The sequence below is a fragment of the Orcinus orca genome, chromosome 13 (genome assembly GCF_937001465.1).
Source record: "Orcinus orca chromosome 13, mOrcOrc1.1, whole genome shotgun sequence".
Taxonomy (NCBI): Eukaryota; Metazoa; Chordata; class Mammalia; order Artiodactyla; family Delphinidae; genus Orcinus; species Orcinus orca.
The window spans coordinates 33,293,430-33,311,564 of NC_064571.1; the positions used below are offsets into that span (position 1 = coordinate 33,293,430).

At 46.0% G+C, this 18,135-nt stretch overlaps 1 protein-coding gene across 1 annotated transcript in view; it reads right to left on the reverse strand.

Annotated features, from left to right (window-relative positions):
• The window catches only part of ANTXR1 (ANTXR cell adhesion molecule 1), a 244,980-nt gene that overhangs the window by 51,997 nt on the left and 174,848 nt on the right, over positions 1–18,135 (reverse strand). The window contains 3 exon segments of the mRNA XM_004277021.3: positions 3,282–3,362; positions 17,227–17,394; positions 17,918–18,013. Of these exon segments, the coding sequence (XP_004277069.1) occupies positions 3,282–3,362; positions 17,227–17,394; positions 17,918–18,013 (345 nt within the window).

The window sequence follows — 18,135 nt, forward strand, 5'->3', positions numbered from 1 at the left end:
TGGTTTGCTTTTTAAGTGGTTTCTTCTGGTACTTTCTTTTTTATGTTTGCTCAGGATCTCTTGGTGGGCTCCAACAAACAACAGGACTGTGAGCCCACCCCAGGCAGAAAGAGGAAGATGGGTGGTGGTGGACAGAAAGCATTCATGTCTCCTGCTGTCATCCCATTCATGTTTTCCCTGACCCTGGGCTTGGACAGCTCCCAGGAGGTGGGCACCAATTCCAGGGAAGGATGTGGCTCTGGGCTCAGGCCTCCTGGAGCCCTCTGCTCTGCGGTGGAGGCTGGAAGCTCTCAGCTTTTCCAGCAGCCTCAGAGGCTCTACCGGTGAGAGTCTGCCTCTCCAGGGCTGGGGTGGGTTCACTGGGGGAAGCAGGAGCAGACAGGAACTGAGAAGGAAGAATTGCCAGGTTCCTGTGAGGTCAACACGTTTGAAACAAATCAGAACGAGAATGTAATTAGGTGATGTTTGGTTTTGTTTTTGTTTTAAAGGAAAAATTCAGAACCTGTGACTCGTGTTCACGAGCACATGCCTGGATGCAGTCATTTTGAGTTTATGGAAAATGTGGTCAGCCCCATAAATCAGTGCTGAAGAATTCTTACAGAGCCATCCCCGTGCAAGGAAGTCAGGTCTGTAGCGAGTCTCCTAAGATTATGCAAAATAATACAGAGTAAGCATGTAATAATAAGCTACAGTATAGTCTTCTCTACTCCTGGAATTCTTTCCTGAGTTGCCATGAGGAAGCTGTGAATTTCTGTTCCTATCTAATCTGTGACCTTTCTTGTGTAACTCCATGTGTACGTCTAGATGTCTGTGGCCATCACCATGACTACAAGGACACAGTTCTCTGCAACTATTCTCGCATGTGTCTTAAACATTTTAGCAGGATTTCTATACAGAAAGCCCATTTAAAAGTAGGCTGAACAATCAACTTGCAACACTGCTGAGAATACAGTCAAATGTATCCTAATTCTCAGCCCGCCTGTCCTTCGCACCTATTATTTGGTGTGATTGGAAAATGAAAATTCAAGGAGGGATCGTATTTCTCAAAAGCACACAAGACATCTTCAAATGTGAAATACAAACTTTCATTCAGAATTAGTAAATAATAGATTCAATCTAGGTGTGATTCACTAGAAGAAATTCCATCCATTTTCATTTCACTGTTGTTGGATTTATCCCATCAGCCTTTTGCCCTCAAACAGTTTTGGTTCTTCTATACCATAATATTTCTCTCTATCCTTCCTCTTTCCTACATTCCCTTCTCTGCTTGACCCAGTTTAGAAATTTGTTTCTGCCAAACTGGTCAGCGGAGAGTGGAATGTTAACAAATCTGAGTGATGATTTTCAGTTGCTCTGAGAAGAATGGGCTTGTTCACTGGACTAGCATGTTCTATCACAAAAAATAGTACTGCTGAACCCGAGTTTGGGTATCCTATTTTTTTTTTTTTTGTAATCTGTTAGATGAGTCTCATGCAGGCTAAAAAAAATTCTTAATTTTCCACAGAAACCGTATGTATAACTTATAAGGCCAAATACCACCCTGAGTACAAAGTTGATGGCCTAGGCTCATTTCTGTTAGCTGTAGAGTTTGTACTTTCAAATCTGCTATGGCAATGTGTTCGTTGACGTGCACAGACAAAATACAAATTCCATGTGTCATGAGGGCCAAGCTGGCCCAGCATTTATATGGCCTGGGATTTTTTTTTTTTTTTTCCGGTATGCGGGCCTCTCACTGTTGTGGCCTCTCCCGTTGCGGAGCACAGGCTCCGGACGCGCAGGCTCAGCGGCCATGGCTCACGGGCCCAGCCACTCCGCGGCATGTGGGATCTTCCCGGACCGGGGCACGAACCCGTGTCCCCTGCATCGGCAGCTGGACCCCCAACCACTGCGCCACCAGGGAAGCCCTGGGATTTTTTTAAATGTCATTCTTGCCTGTTGTCCCTGCCACAAACTGGAGCAGGAATAGCTAATTGGCTGCAGCCTGCACAGGCTGTGAAACTTTAGACCAAATCCCCTCAGCCACAAGCCACCCATTGTCACCTGTCACCAGGTACAGAGGAAGGGGGGCCTGCCTAACTGGCTCTGCTCTCGTGTTTTATTAGTTGTGCCGTGTTGCAGAGTGGGCAGGGTAAAGATGTGGGTATATCTGACACACATCAATTGCAATATAGTTTGAATTTTTGCATCAACCCCTCACAGACAGTAGAAAAGCACAAAGTAAATAATCCTAATAATATTTGCCCTGACTAAGCATTACCAAGTGTTCAAACGTTAGGCCACATGCTTTACAAACATTACCTTCTCCAACCAGCCACACTGTGAAGTAGGTATTACCAACTACTTTATAAACATGAAGTTCAGAGAGATCAAGTGACTGGCCTGGAGTTTTCCAGGCAGGAAGGAAGCAAGATTCAAACCCACCTCTACCTGGTTTGAAAGGAGCCCCAAATTAGACACCTTGATTTTGCTTTGGGGTTCATGTGCTTGATTCCCAGAGCAGCGGATGCAAGATGCAGGTCGCGGGTAGTTGAGGGAGAATTTGGTCCCCAGCTTTGCTCTGTAGATTTTATGAAAGAGAGACTAACTCTTCCCGGAAGACATAGCAATGGTGTGATTACAGCAGAACTGAGGTTGTTTCCAGCATTGTTACTATCTGAACAGAACACAGTATTCAGCTTGTCTTGTCCTCTGTTTCCTCACTTACAAAATGAGGACTTTGGCTAGATGGTTTCTAAGGCCTCTGATGCCTCCTCCCTTTCTGTCTCCTTCTAGCTGAGACATCTGAGCTTGGCCCTGACAGTTTCAGGGCAAACCCTCACCAGGGTGGAAGGTCCTCCCGTGATCCTGGACCAGCTGGGCCCAGTGCCTGCTGGAAGGTGGGGGAGTTTTCTGTGGCCCCTATTCCGTCGCTTCATCCTGTGGCCCTGGCGTCCTGCTTGTCACCACTGGCCAGTGTGGCTGAGAAGCAGCAGGCCTCTCCCCTGGAGCTACCTGAGTAAGAGCCAGTCCTGCTTTATTCACACACTGTACCTGTAAACTCAGAAGCTCAAGTCCTAGGACATTAAAGCTAAGCTATTTCTGTCAAAAGCCTTTTCAAAAAAGCAAGTCGAAACTCAAGGTCTTGTAAAAACCCAAGTTTTGAAAAGTAGTGTCTGATTTGTCACAACATGAAATCATAGCTGGATTCCTATATCTGGAGTTATTCTGGCTCAACAGTCAGAGAGAGAGAGAGAGAGAGAGCAAAAAGAACGCATGTGTGCGACCCCGTTAATGCATCCTACCGTGTCTCCTGGCTGTGGACGCATCACGGACACACGATCGTAGCCTTTCCTTAGCAGGACCCACAGGGCATCAAGTTTTCCCTGAAATAAAACAAATGCACCAAGATTACATCTGAAACCAGACCAGGGGCCAGCACCGACAGGCAGAAACTTCCATGCTTCTTAAGTCATGTGAACCACACTTCACCGGCAATGCAGTTGCCATAGGATGTGACTCTGTCGTCCCTAAGTTCAAATGTGGGCCTCAGGAATGGAGGAGGAGGAGAGACACATCCCAGAGGACCCTGACGCTCGCGCAGGAGGCATCTGCGACTTCAGTGCAGCCCCAGATCTGCAGACACGGAGGATTCATTCAGGCTCTCCGCTTTTGCCCTCATCATATTCCCAGGCAACTCCTCACACCGCAAGTCAATCTTTTCAACTTGCACTAAAGTTTTTTCTTCCCACTTAGTGTCCAGAGTTTACAAGTGAAACAATGAGGACAGATTCAAGCAGGAAGTGACTAAATAGAAGCATGGACAGGGTGAGACCAATGAAAGGCCCCTGGGGCACAGATCCGTGGCTGTCCCTACGATGGGCTCTGGAATCCCAGGCTCGACAGACAAATGACCAAAGATCACAGATCACCACAAATCACAACCCCCTTTGGAGTTGTAGGTGATTGGTTGAATCTGGAAGGAGTGAGTCTACGAGTGCTAAAGTTCTCACAGTATGTGGCAAAGGCAGTCTAACGTTCTAGTTCCCTAGACATGCTGAGCAGAGGCTGGTTTCTGCCACTGCAAACACTAACAGAAAAAAAAAGAGACATTTATTTAGCTTTGCTCTTATTATTATTACTGTCTTTTAATTTTTTGGCTGCGTTGGGTCTTCGTTGCTGCGTGCAGGCTTTCTCTAGTTGCCAAGAACGGGGGCTACTCTTCATTGTGGTGCACGGGCTTCTCATTGCGGTGGCTTCTCTTGTTGCAGAGCACGGGCTCTAGGGGTGCAGGCTTCAGTAGTTGTGGCATGTAGGCTCAGTAGTTGTGGCTCGCGGGCTCTAGACCGCAGGCTCAGTAGTTGTGGTGCACGGGCTTAGTTGCTCCACGGCATGTGGGATCTTCTCGGACCAGGGATCGAACCCGTGTCCCCTGCACTGGCAGGCGGATTCTTAACCACTGTGCCACCAGGGAAGTCCCAGCTTTGCTCTTATTATTAACCCTGGTTAATAACGGGCAGAAGTCACCTTTATTTTGTCTTATTTCCCTTCATCACTCTTGTGGTGACCAGGACAATCTGCTCCCCTCCACCTCCAAGGATGACATCCTAGTCTCTAGAACCTGTGAATATGTTCCCTTTCATTGCAAAAAGGGCTCTGCAGATGTGATTAAGTTAAGGATCTGGAGGTGGGGACATGATTCTGGATCATCGGGTGGACCCAATCTAACCATATGGGTCTTTAACAGAGGGAGGTAGGAGGGTCAGAGTCAGAGAAGGAGATGGGGTGACAGAAGCAGAGTGAATGTGATCCCATGTGAGAAGGATTCAACCCACTGTTGTTGGCTTTGGGGAGGAGAGGGGGCCATAAGCCAATGAGTGTGGGCAGCTTCTGGAATCTGGGTAAGACATGGAGATGGAGTCTCTTCTAGGGCCTCCAGCAGGAATGAAGCCCTGGCTTCACCTTGGTTTTAGCCCAGTGTGACCCATTTTGGGCTTCTGACCTCCAGAACTATAAGATAATAAATTTGTGTGGTTTTAAGCCACTAAGTTAGTGGTAATTTGTTATAGCAACAGTATGAAACCAATACAGCCCTTATCACTCCCTGACGTAGTCTATTTGCTCAGTGTCTGTCTCTGCCATCTGGAATGTGAACGCCACGAAAGCAGAGGTGCCACTGGTTTCGTTAACTGCTATATGCCCAGCCCTTAGGACAGCTTCTGGTGCTCAGTGAATATTTGTTGGACGAATGAATGCATTCAGTGCTACTAAGTGCTGGGCGAGGTGCTTTTCTATGTGTCTGCTCCTTTCATTCTCCCAGCAATTCCAAAGGGTTATGGAGAGGGAATCAGAGAGATCAACTAACTTGCCCAAAGGCACACAGTGTGTAAACTGGAGAGGTGTGATTGGACCCCACTCCATGTCTGTCTAATTCCAAAGCTCATAAACTTTCTTTCTTAAAATGTATTTTTTAATTGCATTGATTATTTTTTAAATTGAAGTGTAGTTGATTTACAACGTTGTGTTAATTTCTACTGTACAGCAAAGTGATTCAGTTATACATACATATATATATATATTCTTTTTTTTAAATATTCTTTTCCATTATGGTTTATCACAGGATATTGAATATAGTTCCCTGTGCAAAGCTTGTATACTTTCTATTATACCAATTGCAGGTTCTTGCCTGTGCAGATCCTTTAGAACAGGGTTTCTAAACTGTGGATTGCGACTCTTCAAGCCCTCATGAAAAAATTTTGTGTATTAGGATCAGAATTTTTAACAAAGAAAATAGGAAAGAAAATATTTGAGTTAAGGGCAAATGGTGAGGATAAGTATGCATGGGTGTGTGTACGAGGAGTGTGTGAAGTGAATGCACACTTGTGCACGCATAAGCATATACTGGGCCAACATGTATTTCCTGTTGGGGTCTCAGTCGGGCGTGTTTGAAAACACTGATCTGGAAGAGGTCTTTGAAGGATAATGCTGAAAGGCTGAGAGAGTCTAGAAACTTCAAGTTCCTTGCCACAAAGCATTCGTAGTGGCAGCGTCCATTTAAGAATGACACCTCGAAGACTTGGTGTTTTGAAATTATTTTCTGGCGGGTTTTATTTAGATACAAAAAATGTGCTTTTGAACCTTTATCAACTCTGTTGCTCGAGTTCTTGTGGACTCAACTTTGTCTTTCTAAGTGTCGTGTTTCTCATCTCTCTTGGCCAAGTATTTACAAAAACCTCTAAAAATATTTTGAAATGACTTTAGAATGCTGGAAGGACCGCTGCTGGGTTCAGCATGGTTTTCTGCATTAAACCATTTCAAGCATCAGCTAAATGTTTTCCTTTAAGGTTCTTTGGGATAAGCATTTATATTTCAGGATACAACCAGGTGGATTTCCTGGAAGAATGCCTCTTTTTCTTTTTCTTTCGCTTTTTTTGGGGCAACTCCGGGTATTTGGCTTCGTAAATCATCCCACCCTCAGTGTTCTGTGCACTGATCACTCAACTCCCTGACAGATGAGGAGCAATGAGATGGGGCTGAAAGAAAAAGTAGCTGTTGAGGAAGTGTATTAATTAACTCAGCAGAAATCTAAAGTGCCATGCAGGGCAAAGGGGCAGAAACCACCTAGATGTGTAACACCAGGAGAAAGGGCTGTGTTTCTTGGAGGCAACAGATCATAGAGTGATATTTCAGCACAAAACGACTGGATTCAGACTGTTTGTATTCTGAGGCTTCCCCTCACCAGCTCTGCTGCAGCCTCGGACAAGCTGTTTCATGTCCTTAAGCCTTACCTTACTCATCTTTAAAAAAAGAGATAATGATACTGTCTACCCTATAGATTTGTTAAAAGCCTTACAGCTAGATATTGAAGTAAGATTCTCGTCTCATAGAAAGTATTCATTCAGTCTTATCAACGATGGGGTAAAGTCATTAAAATGAAAAACTGGGAGTCTCTGTAGAAAGATGGAAATGAATGTAATGCGGACGTAAGAATCCAATAATTTGAACTTTGCAAGCATGGATCTACCCGTCCTTCATTTGGTGCTCCTACAACTCCATTCCCCCCTTTCCGTCTGGCTTCTGTGACAGTGTTTGATGACCCCAACACTCCACCAAAGCTGCTTCGCTAAGGCTGCCCACAGCATCCCGGCTACCAAATGCCTTGGCCACCTGTGGCCTCATTTTACTTGATTCTTTAGAGCGATCAGAGGCTCTGGGCCTCTCCCTTCCTCACTATCCCTTGGCTTTATCTTCTCCTTCCTATAACTCTCATGATCCTTTTCAGCCTCTTCTGCTCCTCCCCTCTGCTTACACACGATGTGGTGGTGTCCCCTTGCTGTCCCCCCTCTTCTAGTCTCACCTCCATGCTGAATGCTCACTTTTTTTTTTTTTTTTGTGGTACACGGGCCTCTCACTGCTGTGGCCTCTCCCGCTGCAGAGCACAGGCTCCGGATGCGCAGGCTCAGCGGCCATGGCTCACGGGCCCAGCCGCTCCGCGGCATGTGGGATCTTCCCGGACCGGGGCACGAACCCACGTCCCCTGCATCGGCAGGCGGACTCGCAACCACTGCGCCACCAGGGAAGCCCTGAATGCTCACTTTGACTACTCTCACCGGGTCCCATGGGTCAAACTTCCACCTGTCTGCCCATGGCTCACACATTCTTACTTCAGCTTAGTCCCCTCTTGAGCTCCAGATCCAAATACCCACCGAATCTTAGTTGTAATGTAAACGTATCACAGGTATAAAAAAACCAGACATCACATACTGAACAATTTTTCCCCAACCTGCTCCGCTTTTTGCATACCCCTCCTTGGTCCACGGCACCACTGACATCCAGACGGACAAGGCGGACACCAGAGAATCATTCTCACCTCCTCTCCCTCTGCCACCCCTTCATATCCAGCTTCGACCACGTCTCTCGAATGTTCTCTCTGTCACAGCCCCCCTGTCACCTCTTCCTGTCCAGCCCTGTCCCACTGTCTCCACGGCTACTGCCTTGGCCTAGGCCCTCATCATCTGTCACTCATCCTGAGAATAGTTTCCTGACTGGTCTTTTACCTCCAGGCTCCCAGTCCTTTCTACTACTTGATTAATAACAGATTTCATGGCTAGCTGGAAGGGATGCTTTGCTATTAATAAAATAAACCAAGGGACATCTTATTAGCAGTGTGAATTTAGGCAAGTTACCTAACCTCTCTGTGCCTTGATCTTGCCATCTATAAAACAGGAGGAGTAGTAGCAGTTTCTAATTTTGAGGGTGGTGGTGAGAAATGAAGGAGTGAGTGCAGGAAAGGCCCTTGGGACTGTGCCCGACTTGTGGTACATGCTTCACCCAGGTTAGCCCTTCATGCAGGTGAGCTGCTATCATGAGTTGTCCTGGCCAAGGTGAGACCAGATAGTTCTGGTTGTACCCTCAGTGTTCTGAGCTCGGAATGTCCCACAAATGAACCCGAAGTCCCCATTCTGTGTGGCACAGAAAATGATCTTGGTAATCTACCCATCCTATACCTCTTTCTACTCCTATGCCAGGTAGCTTTTAATGCAAGAAGAGCTGAAGTAAGCTTTAGAATAAGAGTGTTTATAACCAAGAAGACGATAAACATAACTCTCAAAAGTCAAACAGAAGGGCACAGCAAAGGCCCCTATGTTTAATTTTCTGAGAGGAGGCAAAAAGCCCATCATTTCAAGACTGTAGCTACTGGGCTTATTAATAACATCCCTTTAGGGCCACAAGAGCCTCAGGGGATTCTTCCAAGCAGTCCCTGGGCTTTACCCACTCCTCCTGGGGGGAGCCTTTTTTTTTTTTTTTTTTTTTGCGGTACGCGGGCCTCTCACTGCTGTGGCCTCTCTCGCCGCGGAGCACAGGCTCCGGACGCGCAGGCTCAGCGGCCATGGCTCACGGGCCCAGCTGCTCTGCGGCATTTGGGATCCTCCCGGACCGGGGCACGAACCCGCGTCCCCTGCATTGGCAGGCGGACTCCCAACCACTGTGCCACCAGGGAAGCCCCTGGGGGGAGACTCTGAGTTGACTCCACTATTTCTCTCAGATCTGAGTGTCCTGAATGCATGCGTCTCTCTTCAAGGTGCATGTCAAGACACTGGTCCTCACTCCCGAAGAGAAATGCTTCTGTGAAGCTCAAAGATTTCCTACCATCCTGGGAACCCTCCACCAGAGTGCATTAGCTGACATTTACGTATATCTTTCTTTCATGTGAAATTGACACACTTTGACTATAACATGAGAAATGGACCAATTCCAGGCTCCCAAACTCTACCTCAGCCTCAGACAATCAATACTTTTCATACAGCAAAGGCTGGCAAACTGGAGGTTCTATGTCAATGCTCGCTTTTGTTTCTTCCTAAACAAGAAGACTGTGCCGGGGAGGTCTGTGAGGCCCAATACTCAAAGCATCTGGGTGCATGGGCTTTGTGGCTGGGTTTCTTCTTTCTTTCTTTTTTTTGGGGGGTGATGGAGGGCCAGGCAGCAGCTGTGTCTTCTCTTCTGCTTTGTCTGCCTCAGCTGTTTGGAAGTTAGTCAGAGGTTGAGAATTTTGAGGGTAGTTCAACTTAGAGGACTGTTAGAGACTAACACATTTTTTTACACCTTAAAATATACGGTAAATATTGTGACCCATGCTTCCTTTTAAATGAAATAAATTAATGCATAAGTTGGAAACTTTCCTTACACACACACACACACACACACACACACATACATACACACAATCACACATGGTTAATTTTTTTTCTCTATTTTCTTTTGGTCTCTGTTTAAACAATGGTTGGAACCATTCTAAAAAGTAGCCGGGGAGGGACAAAAAAAGTCTGTTGACCATCAACGGCACATCTGACAGCATTTAAGGCTTCGGTGTGTCTTACTAGGCTACATATAGCTTCATTGAGAACCGTTTCACCACTGAATGCCGCTTGATTACAAGGCTGAGGTGCTTAAGGCCAGGGATGACAGGTTCACCTTAAAGAAAATGAACAGAACACCACCCGCTCCCCGGCACTGCAACAGCAGAGGCCGGTCCGCCGTGCCAGCCAGGTTCTGGCTTTGGTCCTTCAGCTGTCATTTCTGTCATTGCCAGTCACATGGAGGAGCTACTGGAAAAGGAGAAAACTCATTTCTCTGAAGGCCGCAAGCCTTCCACCAAACCTGAAAACAGTCCTGGTTTTAATCTTTCTGGTGGTCATACATCTGGGCATTACTTAACTCGCCTGAAACGGTCAGTCCCAATTTAACGAGAAGCACGGGATTGCTGTAAAGCCAGGGGGTGAAAACTGAGCAAAGAAAAAGTCAGGCCAAATATCGGAAAATTTCTTGATCATGAGCCTGGAATGAGGAAAGGGTGAAGTGTGGTCAGTGTGGTCAGTGCCTTAAATTAGCCTGGGCGACGGCGGGGAGCAGCCCGTTGCGGACTCTTTCTCTCAGTGAGTTCCTGCGCGATGTGCTTAGGCAATGTGCTTCCCTGCTTCTCTGCTCCTCAAATCTGTTTCCTGAAATGCACGAAAAAGCGAGTCAAATGCAACCCGTTTAAAGGTGTATATGATTCTGACCACCTTCATTGGGGAACCAGGACTCTTCCCAGTACCTCCTGAAAGTTTTGCACTGGATGGAGGTATTCTCCCTGTTTATAGTGGGGCAGGTTATCCTCCATGAGCTGCCTGCCGCTATCCACTCTCTGTGTTTCTCTGCCTTCCTTGCTCCATGCCTTGGAAGCCTGACCTCTACAGATGGCATCATCTAGCTTCCCTTTGGTGTGGCCAACAGGTGGCATCAGAGGGAGACGAGAGTTGACAGATGAATGGATAAAGACGTGGTACATATATACCATGGAATCTTCCTCAGCCATGAGAAAGAATGAAATAATGCCATTTGCAGCAACATGGATGGACCTAGAGATTATCATACTAAGCGAAATCAGCCAGAGAAAGACAGATATCATAAGATATCGCTTATATGTGGAATCTAAAAAAAAAATGATACAGATGAACTTATTTACAAAACAGAAACAGACCCACAAACATAGACAACGAAGTTATGGTTACCAAAGGGGAAAGGTGGAGGGGGGCAGGGATAAATTCATAGTTTGGGATTAACAGATACACACTACTATATATAAAATAGATAACCAACAAGGATCTACTGTACAGCACAGGGAACTATCCTCAATATTCTGTAATAACCTATAAGGGAAAAGAATCGGAAAAAGAATATATATATGCATAATAGAATCACTTTGCTGTACAGCAGAAACGGACACAACATTGTAAATCAGCTAAACTTCAATTTAGAAAAGAAGGAGGTAAGAGGGCAAGATGAGGGGCAGGTCGGCACTTGTTCTTTCTGCTCCCTCCCTGAGCCCTGCCTTCGTTGGTGGCTGCATTCTTTTTAAAAATTCTTCCTTCCTTCCTTCCTTCCTTCCTTCCCTCCTTCCCTCTCTCTCTTTCTTTCTTTCTTTCTTTCTTTCCCTTTCTTTCTTTCTTTCTTTCTTTCTTTCTTTCTTTCTTTCTTTCTTTTCTTTTCTTTCTTCCCTGCCTTCATTGGTGGCTGCAATCTTATTTATTTATTTATTTATTTATCTGTTTATTGGCCATGCCCTGCCACTTGCAGGATCTTAGTTCTCTGACCAGGAGTCGAACCCGTGCCCCCTGAAGTGGAAGCATGGAGTCCTAACCACTGGACTGCCAGGGAAATCCCTAGACTCAAGTCGGATTGCCTGATTTGAATTCGAGCTGCCATTTGTGTGTCCTCGGGCGAGTGACTGACACCTCTCTATGCTTCAGTTTCTTCATCTGTAAAATGGAGATCGTACCTCACAGTGTTGTTGTGAGGATTAAATGACTCAACACGCATAACATGCGTGGAGGAATGGGTGACTGCATTCTTATAGGGCCGGGGTCTGCAAACATTTTCTGTACAGGGCCAAAGGGTAAATATCTTAGGCTTTGTAGGTCAAGAGGCAAACTCCAGGCTATTATGTAGGTGCTGATATAATCATTGAAAAATACAAAAAGCCATTCTTAACTTGTGGGCCATATAAAAACACGGAACAGGGCAGATTTAGATGGCTGACCCTCTCTGTGGCCACAGCTCTTCTGGGTGGCCTCTTCTCTGGAGCTGCAGCTTTCACTGGTTCCAGTGACACCCTCTCGCCTCCTTGCTCTTCAGGCCTAGGGATGTAACAGCTCTCACTGTTGCTAGTCCCTGGGTGCCTCACCATTGCTATGCAATGAAGAGTAGTCCCCACTCTCTTAACCTTCCCTGATCTGTGTGATTTCAACCCTCCTGAGGGTGCCTTCTGTTTCCTGCCAGGACTGTGACAAATCCGGTGAGAGGTTCAGGAAAGGGAAGCAGAGTTTACAGCACAGCATGAGGCTGAATGTTTTGCCCAAGGCTTAGTGAATGTGTACAGACATTGTGGCTAGAATGTGGCTCATCGTGGACCATGCACTGGTTAAACAGTGTGAAGGCTGAAGTTCTGGTAGCAAGTCCGTTCTTTTTCTGGACAAACAGTGTACATTATGACTTTGGAATTCCTTTCTGTGCTTCTACTCTCCAACTTCCTTGTTCTCGCCCTTCCCTCGCCCACCTGTCCAGATACACATAAGAGGACCTCTTTTGCTCTCCTTTCCTCAAAGATACGGCAAGAAGAACGTCACCTTCTTTGGATCGAGAGTACCTAAGTGATTTGTGTGCGTCACAGGAGAAAGTCTAGCTGGCTTGATGATCTGGGAGTTGTTTCATAATTACGTCCCGCGTGTCTCTTTAACAAGAGATGGTGGAATCCCTACTCCGTGCCAGGTACACTGCTGTTTATGGGTGATTCAAAGATGAGTTAAGCATAATTGGTGCCTCCGGGGGGTCAAATCTGGTGGAGGGAAGACTCATAAACAGGAGCAGTTACACAGGAGAGCTATGGTACAAGAGTGTGCTAAGTAAGCCTCGGTGTGAGCTGCCCCAGCAGCAGGAGGGGCATTCACCCTTCTTCCTGTCCTCACGAGGGAGTCCTACTGACGCTCAGCAAGCCCACCAGCGTCACAGGTTTTTGCCATCTGGCTTTTCTGGTGATTCTTTGACACTCAGTTTTCCAACCACTTAACATTAATCCAGCAGCTCTGTTTGTGGGAACCATAGGCCCGTGTGAAAACTAACAAGGTCTCCTGGCTGAGACTCCCGGCAAATCTCTGAGGCGTGATTGTGGCCGCTTTGCCACGCACCACAGTTCCCGCCCTCAGGGAGCTTCCTCTGGAAGGCTGGCTGGAACCTCGGGTGACAACTGATTAGCTGGGCGTGCTAAAACCCAGGTCACTGGGCCCAGCCCCCAAAGCTGCCTGTTTGGTAGATCTGGGTTGGGGCCTGAGAATGTTCATTTCTAACGAGTTCCTGGGGGATGCTGATGCTGCTGGTCCAGGCACCACACTTTGAGACCCAGCACACACACAGACACACACACAGACACAGACACATACACACACACAGACACACACACAGACACAGACACACACACAGACACAGACACACACAGACACAGACACACACACAGACACACACAGACACACATACACAGACACACACACAGACACACAGACACACACACAGACACACAGACACAGACACACACACAGACACAGACACACACAGACACAGACACACACACACACAGACACACACACACATAACACGCACACATAACACGCACACAGACACACATACACACAGACACACACACATAACACGCACACACACACACGGAAACACACAGACACACACACATAACACGCACACAGACACACACACAGAAACACACAGACACACAGACACAGACACACACACACATACACGGACATATACACAGACACACACACACACACACAGACAGACAGACACACAGACACAGACACACACACACACATACAGACAGACACACACACATACACACACAGACACACAGACACACACACAGACACACAGACACAGACACACACACAGACACACACACACACACAGACACACAGACACACACACACAGACACACACATAACATGCACACAGACACAGACACACACAGACACACACACACATAACACGCACACAGACACACACACACACACAGACACACAGACACAAACACACATAACACAGACACACACAGACACACACAGACAGAACACAAACACAGACACACACAGACACACACAGACAGAACACAAACACAGACACACACAGACACACACAGACACACACACAGACACACACATAACACACAGACACACACACACAGACACACAGACACACACACAGACACACAAACACACACACAGACACAGACACACACACAGACACACAAACACACACACAGACACACACACATAACACACACAGACACAGAACACAGACACACACACAGACACACACACACACATAACGCACACACACACACAGAACACAGACACACACACACAGACACACACATACACACAGAGACACAGACACACAAACACACACAACACGCACACACACACAACACAAACACACATAATACGCGCGCGCACACACACACACACACACACACACACACACACACACACACAATGACCAAGGCTGAAGAGCAGGGGCTGTGGAGGGAGCAATAACTGGGGCAAGGGCAACAGAGGGGTCTCAGGGAGTTTGGATGAGAAATTTGAAAAGGGAGGCGTTGGGGAAAAATGGAGTTTCACCTGATGAGAAAAAGTGGGCAGGTTGTGAAGGCCAGAGAGCCTTTGAAAGCCTATCGTGAGACTGAATCATTAGGTTTGAGATGTCAGGCCTGGGAATTTGTATTTTTAAAGCTCTTCCAGGTGATTCTGATTCTCAGCCAAGTTTGAGACCCTCTATATGCTCAATAGCCAGCAGTACCTGGCACAGAGTAGGTGCACAACAAATACTCAATTGAACTGGATCTAATTGCAAGTGTGTGTTGGGGGTGTTTTGAGATTTCTAAATCTAGTTGTCCATATCCTCATTTATTTCGTAAAACTCAGTCCTAAACCACTAGTTAACAGATGAATAACATGCTCTCAAGCAGAAATTGAATTCTTCAAATAGAATGAATGTTCTCTCAACGTCCAAGATTACAGAGATGAAAACCCGGCTCTTACCAAATATGTTGTATTAGTCACGAGGTACAGATTCCTGAAAACAACACAATAGAAAATCCCCTTTCGTCTTCGTCTCTGAGATTCTACTTGGCTCCTTCCTGTCTGCACATGTATGCACGCCACTGCATGTTCCACATTAGAAAATAATTAGAAGCAAACAGCTGTTAGTTAAGCAAGCCACATTTTGCCTACATTTTTCCAGAGTTCAACCCATTGCCCTGGGGGGAGGGGTGGCTTATCTAAAGAATCTCACCACGTTAAACACGTCAAACCGAAATGGAAATGCACCGCGATTAGTCTGAGCGTGAGGTAGGTCTGCGGAGCAGAGACCACTACTAAGAAAGTTTCCCTCCACTGTTTAAAATGGTTATTGCTTTTGATTTCATGGCAGAAAGTCTGCTCTAAAATTAGCAAATATCTCAGCGAATGATGAGTGTTATTTTTGTTGTCACTGGAAGAAGGGTAAAGCTGTGTGTGTGTGTGTGTGTGTGTGTGTGTGTGTGTGTGTGTGTATGTATGGGGTGGTGATGAGAGCTGGTTCTTATATTGAATCTTTCGCTGAGTCCTTGGACTTGGCATAGTTCTGTCTGCAGCACAGAACTAGGGGCCGTAGACCTGAGATGGAGCCTTGGGTTCCAGACCTGGGCAGAGCAAGGACTCTACCATCTCAGTTTTCCATGGCAGGAAACGAGGGAATGGGGACAGATTATGTCAGTCTTTTTAGCTACGATTTCCTAGTGCTCTCTGATAACTGGCTTAGTGTAGATGCTTATGGGCAAGACCACAGAGCAAGGGTGTTGGATGAATCACATGAATTCAAAGATACCTGCACCCAAGAGGAAGAGAAAAGAGGACTTTAGGAAGTATTAACTGCCTCCTATGACTTAAATTTTCCAATAAGTCAAAGAGGGTTTTAGTTGAGCTCTGGAGCTGTGAGGGGCGGGGTGGGGGGAAGAGAGATGCTGGAGAAATAAGGCATTTTGCTCACAGCCAGGAAGAGTGAGTATCAGATCTATGGCCAACACAGTCCACTAGCGTGTCCTGATACACCAGCACCTGGCTTGAATAAAGGGAGATGGGCTTATGTTATGGCAAGAGGAACAGAGATTAGGCATTAAGGAGAATCCTGCCATTGTTGTTAGACTGTGGAATTTCCTACCAGTGAAGTTACCAGATGTTACTGTAATTTATAATGATCCTCTGGGGTTACTGCCCAAGTCACTTTCTCCTAGCCCACTCTCATTCCACCACTTTGCCATGGTGACTTAAAAAAGCCCAGCTCCCATTCCTGGGCGTATATCCAGAAAAGACAAAAACATAACATGCACCCCAATGTTCATAGCAGCACTATTTACAATAGCCAAGACATGGAAGCAACCTAAATGTCCATCAACAGATGAATGGATAAAGAAGATGTGGTATATATATACAATGGAATATTACCCAGCTGTAAAAAAGAATGAAATAATAGCATTTGCAGCAACATGGATGGACTTAGAGATTGTCATACTAAGTGAAGTCAGACAGAGAAAGACAAATGCCATATGCTATCACTTATATGTTGAATCTAAAAATATTATACAAATGAGCTTATTTATAAAACAGAAACAGACTCACAGACATAGAAAACAAACTTATGGTTACCAAATGGGAAAGGAGGCAGGGAGGGATAAATTAGGAGTTTTAGATTAACAGATACAAACTACTATATATAAAATAGATAACCAACAAGAACCTACTGTATAGCACAGGGAACTACACTCAATATTTTGTAACAACGTATAATGGAAAAGAATCTGAAAAAGAGTATATATATATATACATGAAACTGAATCACTGTACTGTACACCTGAAACTAATAAAACATTGTACATCAACTCTACTTCCATTAAAAAAGCCCAGCTCTCACCTTGATATTGTGGAAGTTGAGAAAGTACACACTTATACTTTCAAGTCCATGATTTTAGAAATTTGTTTCTTTGTGATAAGCTGGATTTTGGTTTGATATTTTATCATACCAAAAGATTCTGATTCTTACTATGTAAGTGTTTTAGGAGGAGTGAGGATGGGTTTTTGAGGATGGGTTTTTGAGTAGAAAGAGGCACACCTTGATCGGAGAATACCACTTCCGGGGGGACGAGGGCCTGCGCATGTTGTTGTTGAGATTTCGGGGTTCTGGGAATTCGTACTCCTGCTCTGGCATCTTGACTCTTGCATTCTTTGCCTTCTCCAACTTAGCACCTTCTTCTGTGGAGCCCTTTTCTCCCCAACGAACCTATAATAAATAACATACAAAAAAACCCAAAGGACAAAAATAAAATCTGACGGCTCTGGAGAACGAGAATCACAAATAACTGTATGATGTGCTACCCAGTCCTCATTTCCTTTGGGTTTTGAGGGTCAGGGAAGAGCGGTGTATGGAAAAAGGGAAAGGGGGAGGGCTAAAGGAGCAGAGAAAGGCAGCGAGGGGCATGGATATTTGGGGGAGGAACTGTCCAGGCTGTGGGGACAGTACGTGCAAAGGCATTGTGGGCCCAGGCGAGAACTTTGGATTTTATTCCAGTGAGAGAAGAAACCACTGTGGGTGGGGTTGAGCCAATGCGCGAATCGCTCTGACTCACAGTGGGCAAGATACAGGAGTGCACAGGTAAAAGGCTGTACCCGCCATCTCTCCATCTGATGCCTCACAGTTCACATCCTCATTAGACCTCAGGTGTGAGTTTTCACCAATTTGTTTTTGGTTTTCCGTCCCTGAGTAGTCAGCACATAGATAGGAGTACATGAAGCTGTCCTCTTACCTCCATCCTTTTAATGCCTCCAACTCCTCGCCCACCATAATAAGAGGCATCTACCGTAGGCCACTTTTTCTTAGGCAGACCATCGTCATCTTCTTCCTGCAGAGAGATTGTGACACATGAAGGAGGCAAAGCACCATTGCTGTATGTATGTGTCCACTGTCGCAAAGCGGATAGGGGTAGACGGCCTGGGTTAAATCCCAGTGCTACCGCTTCCTGGG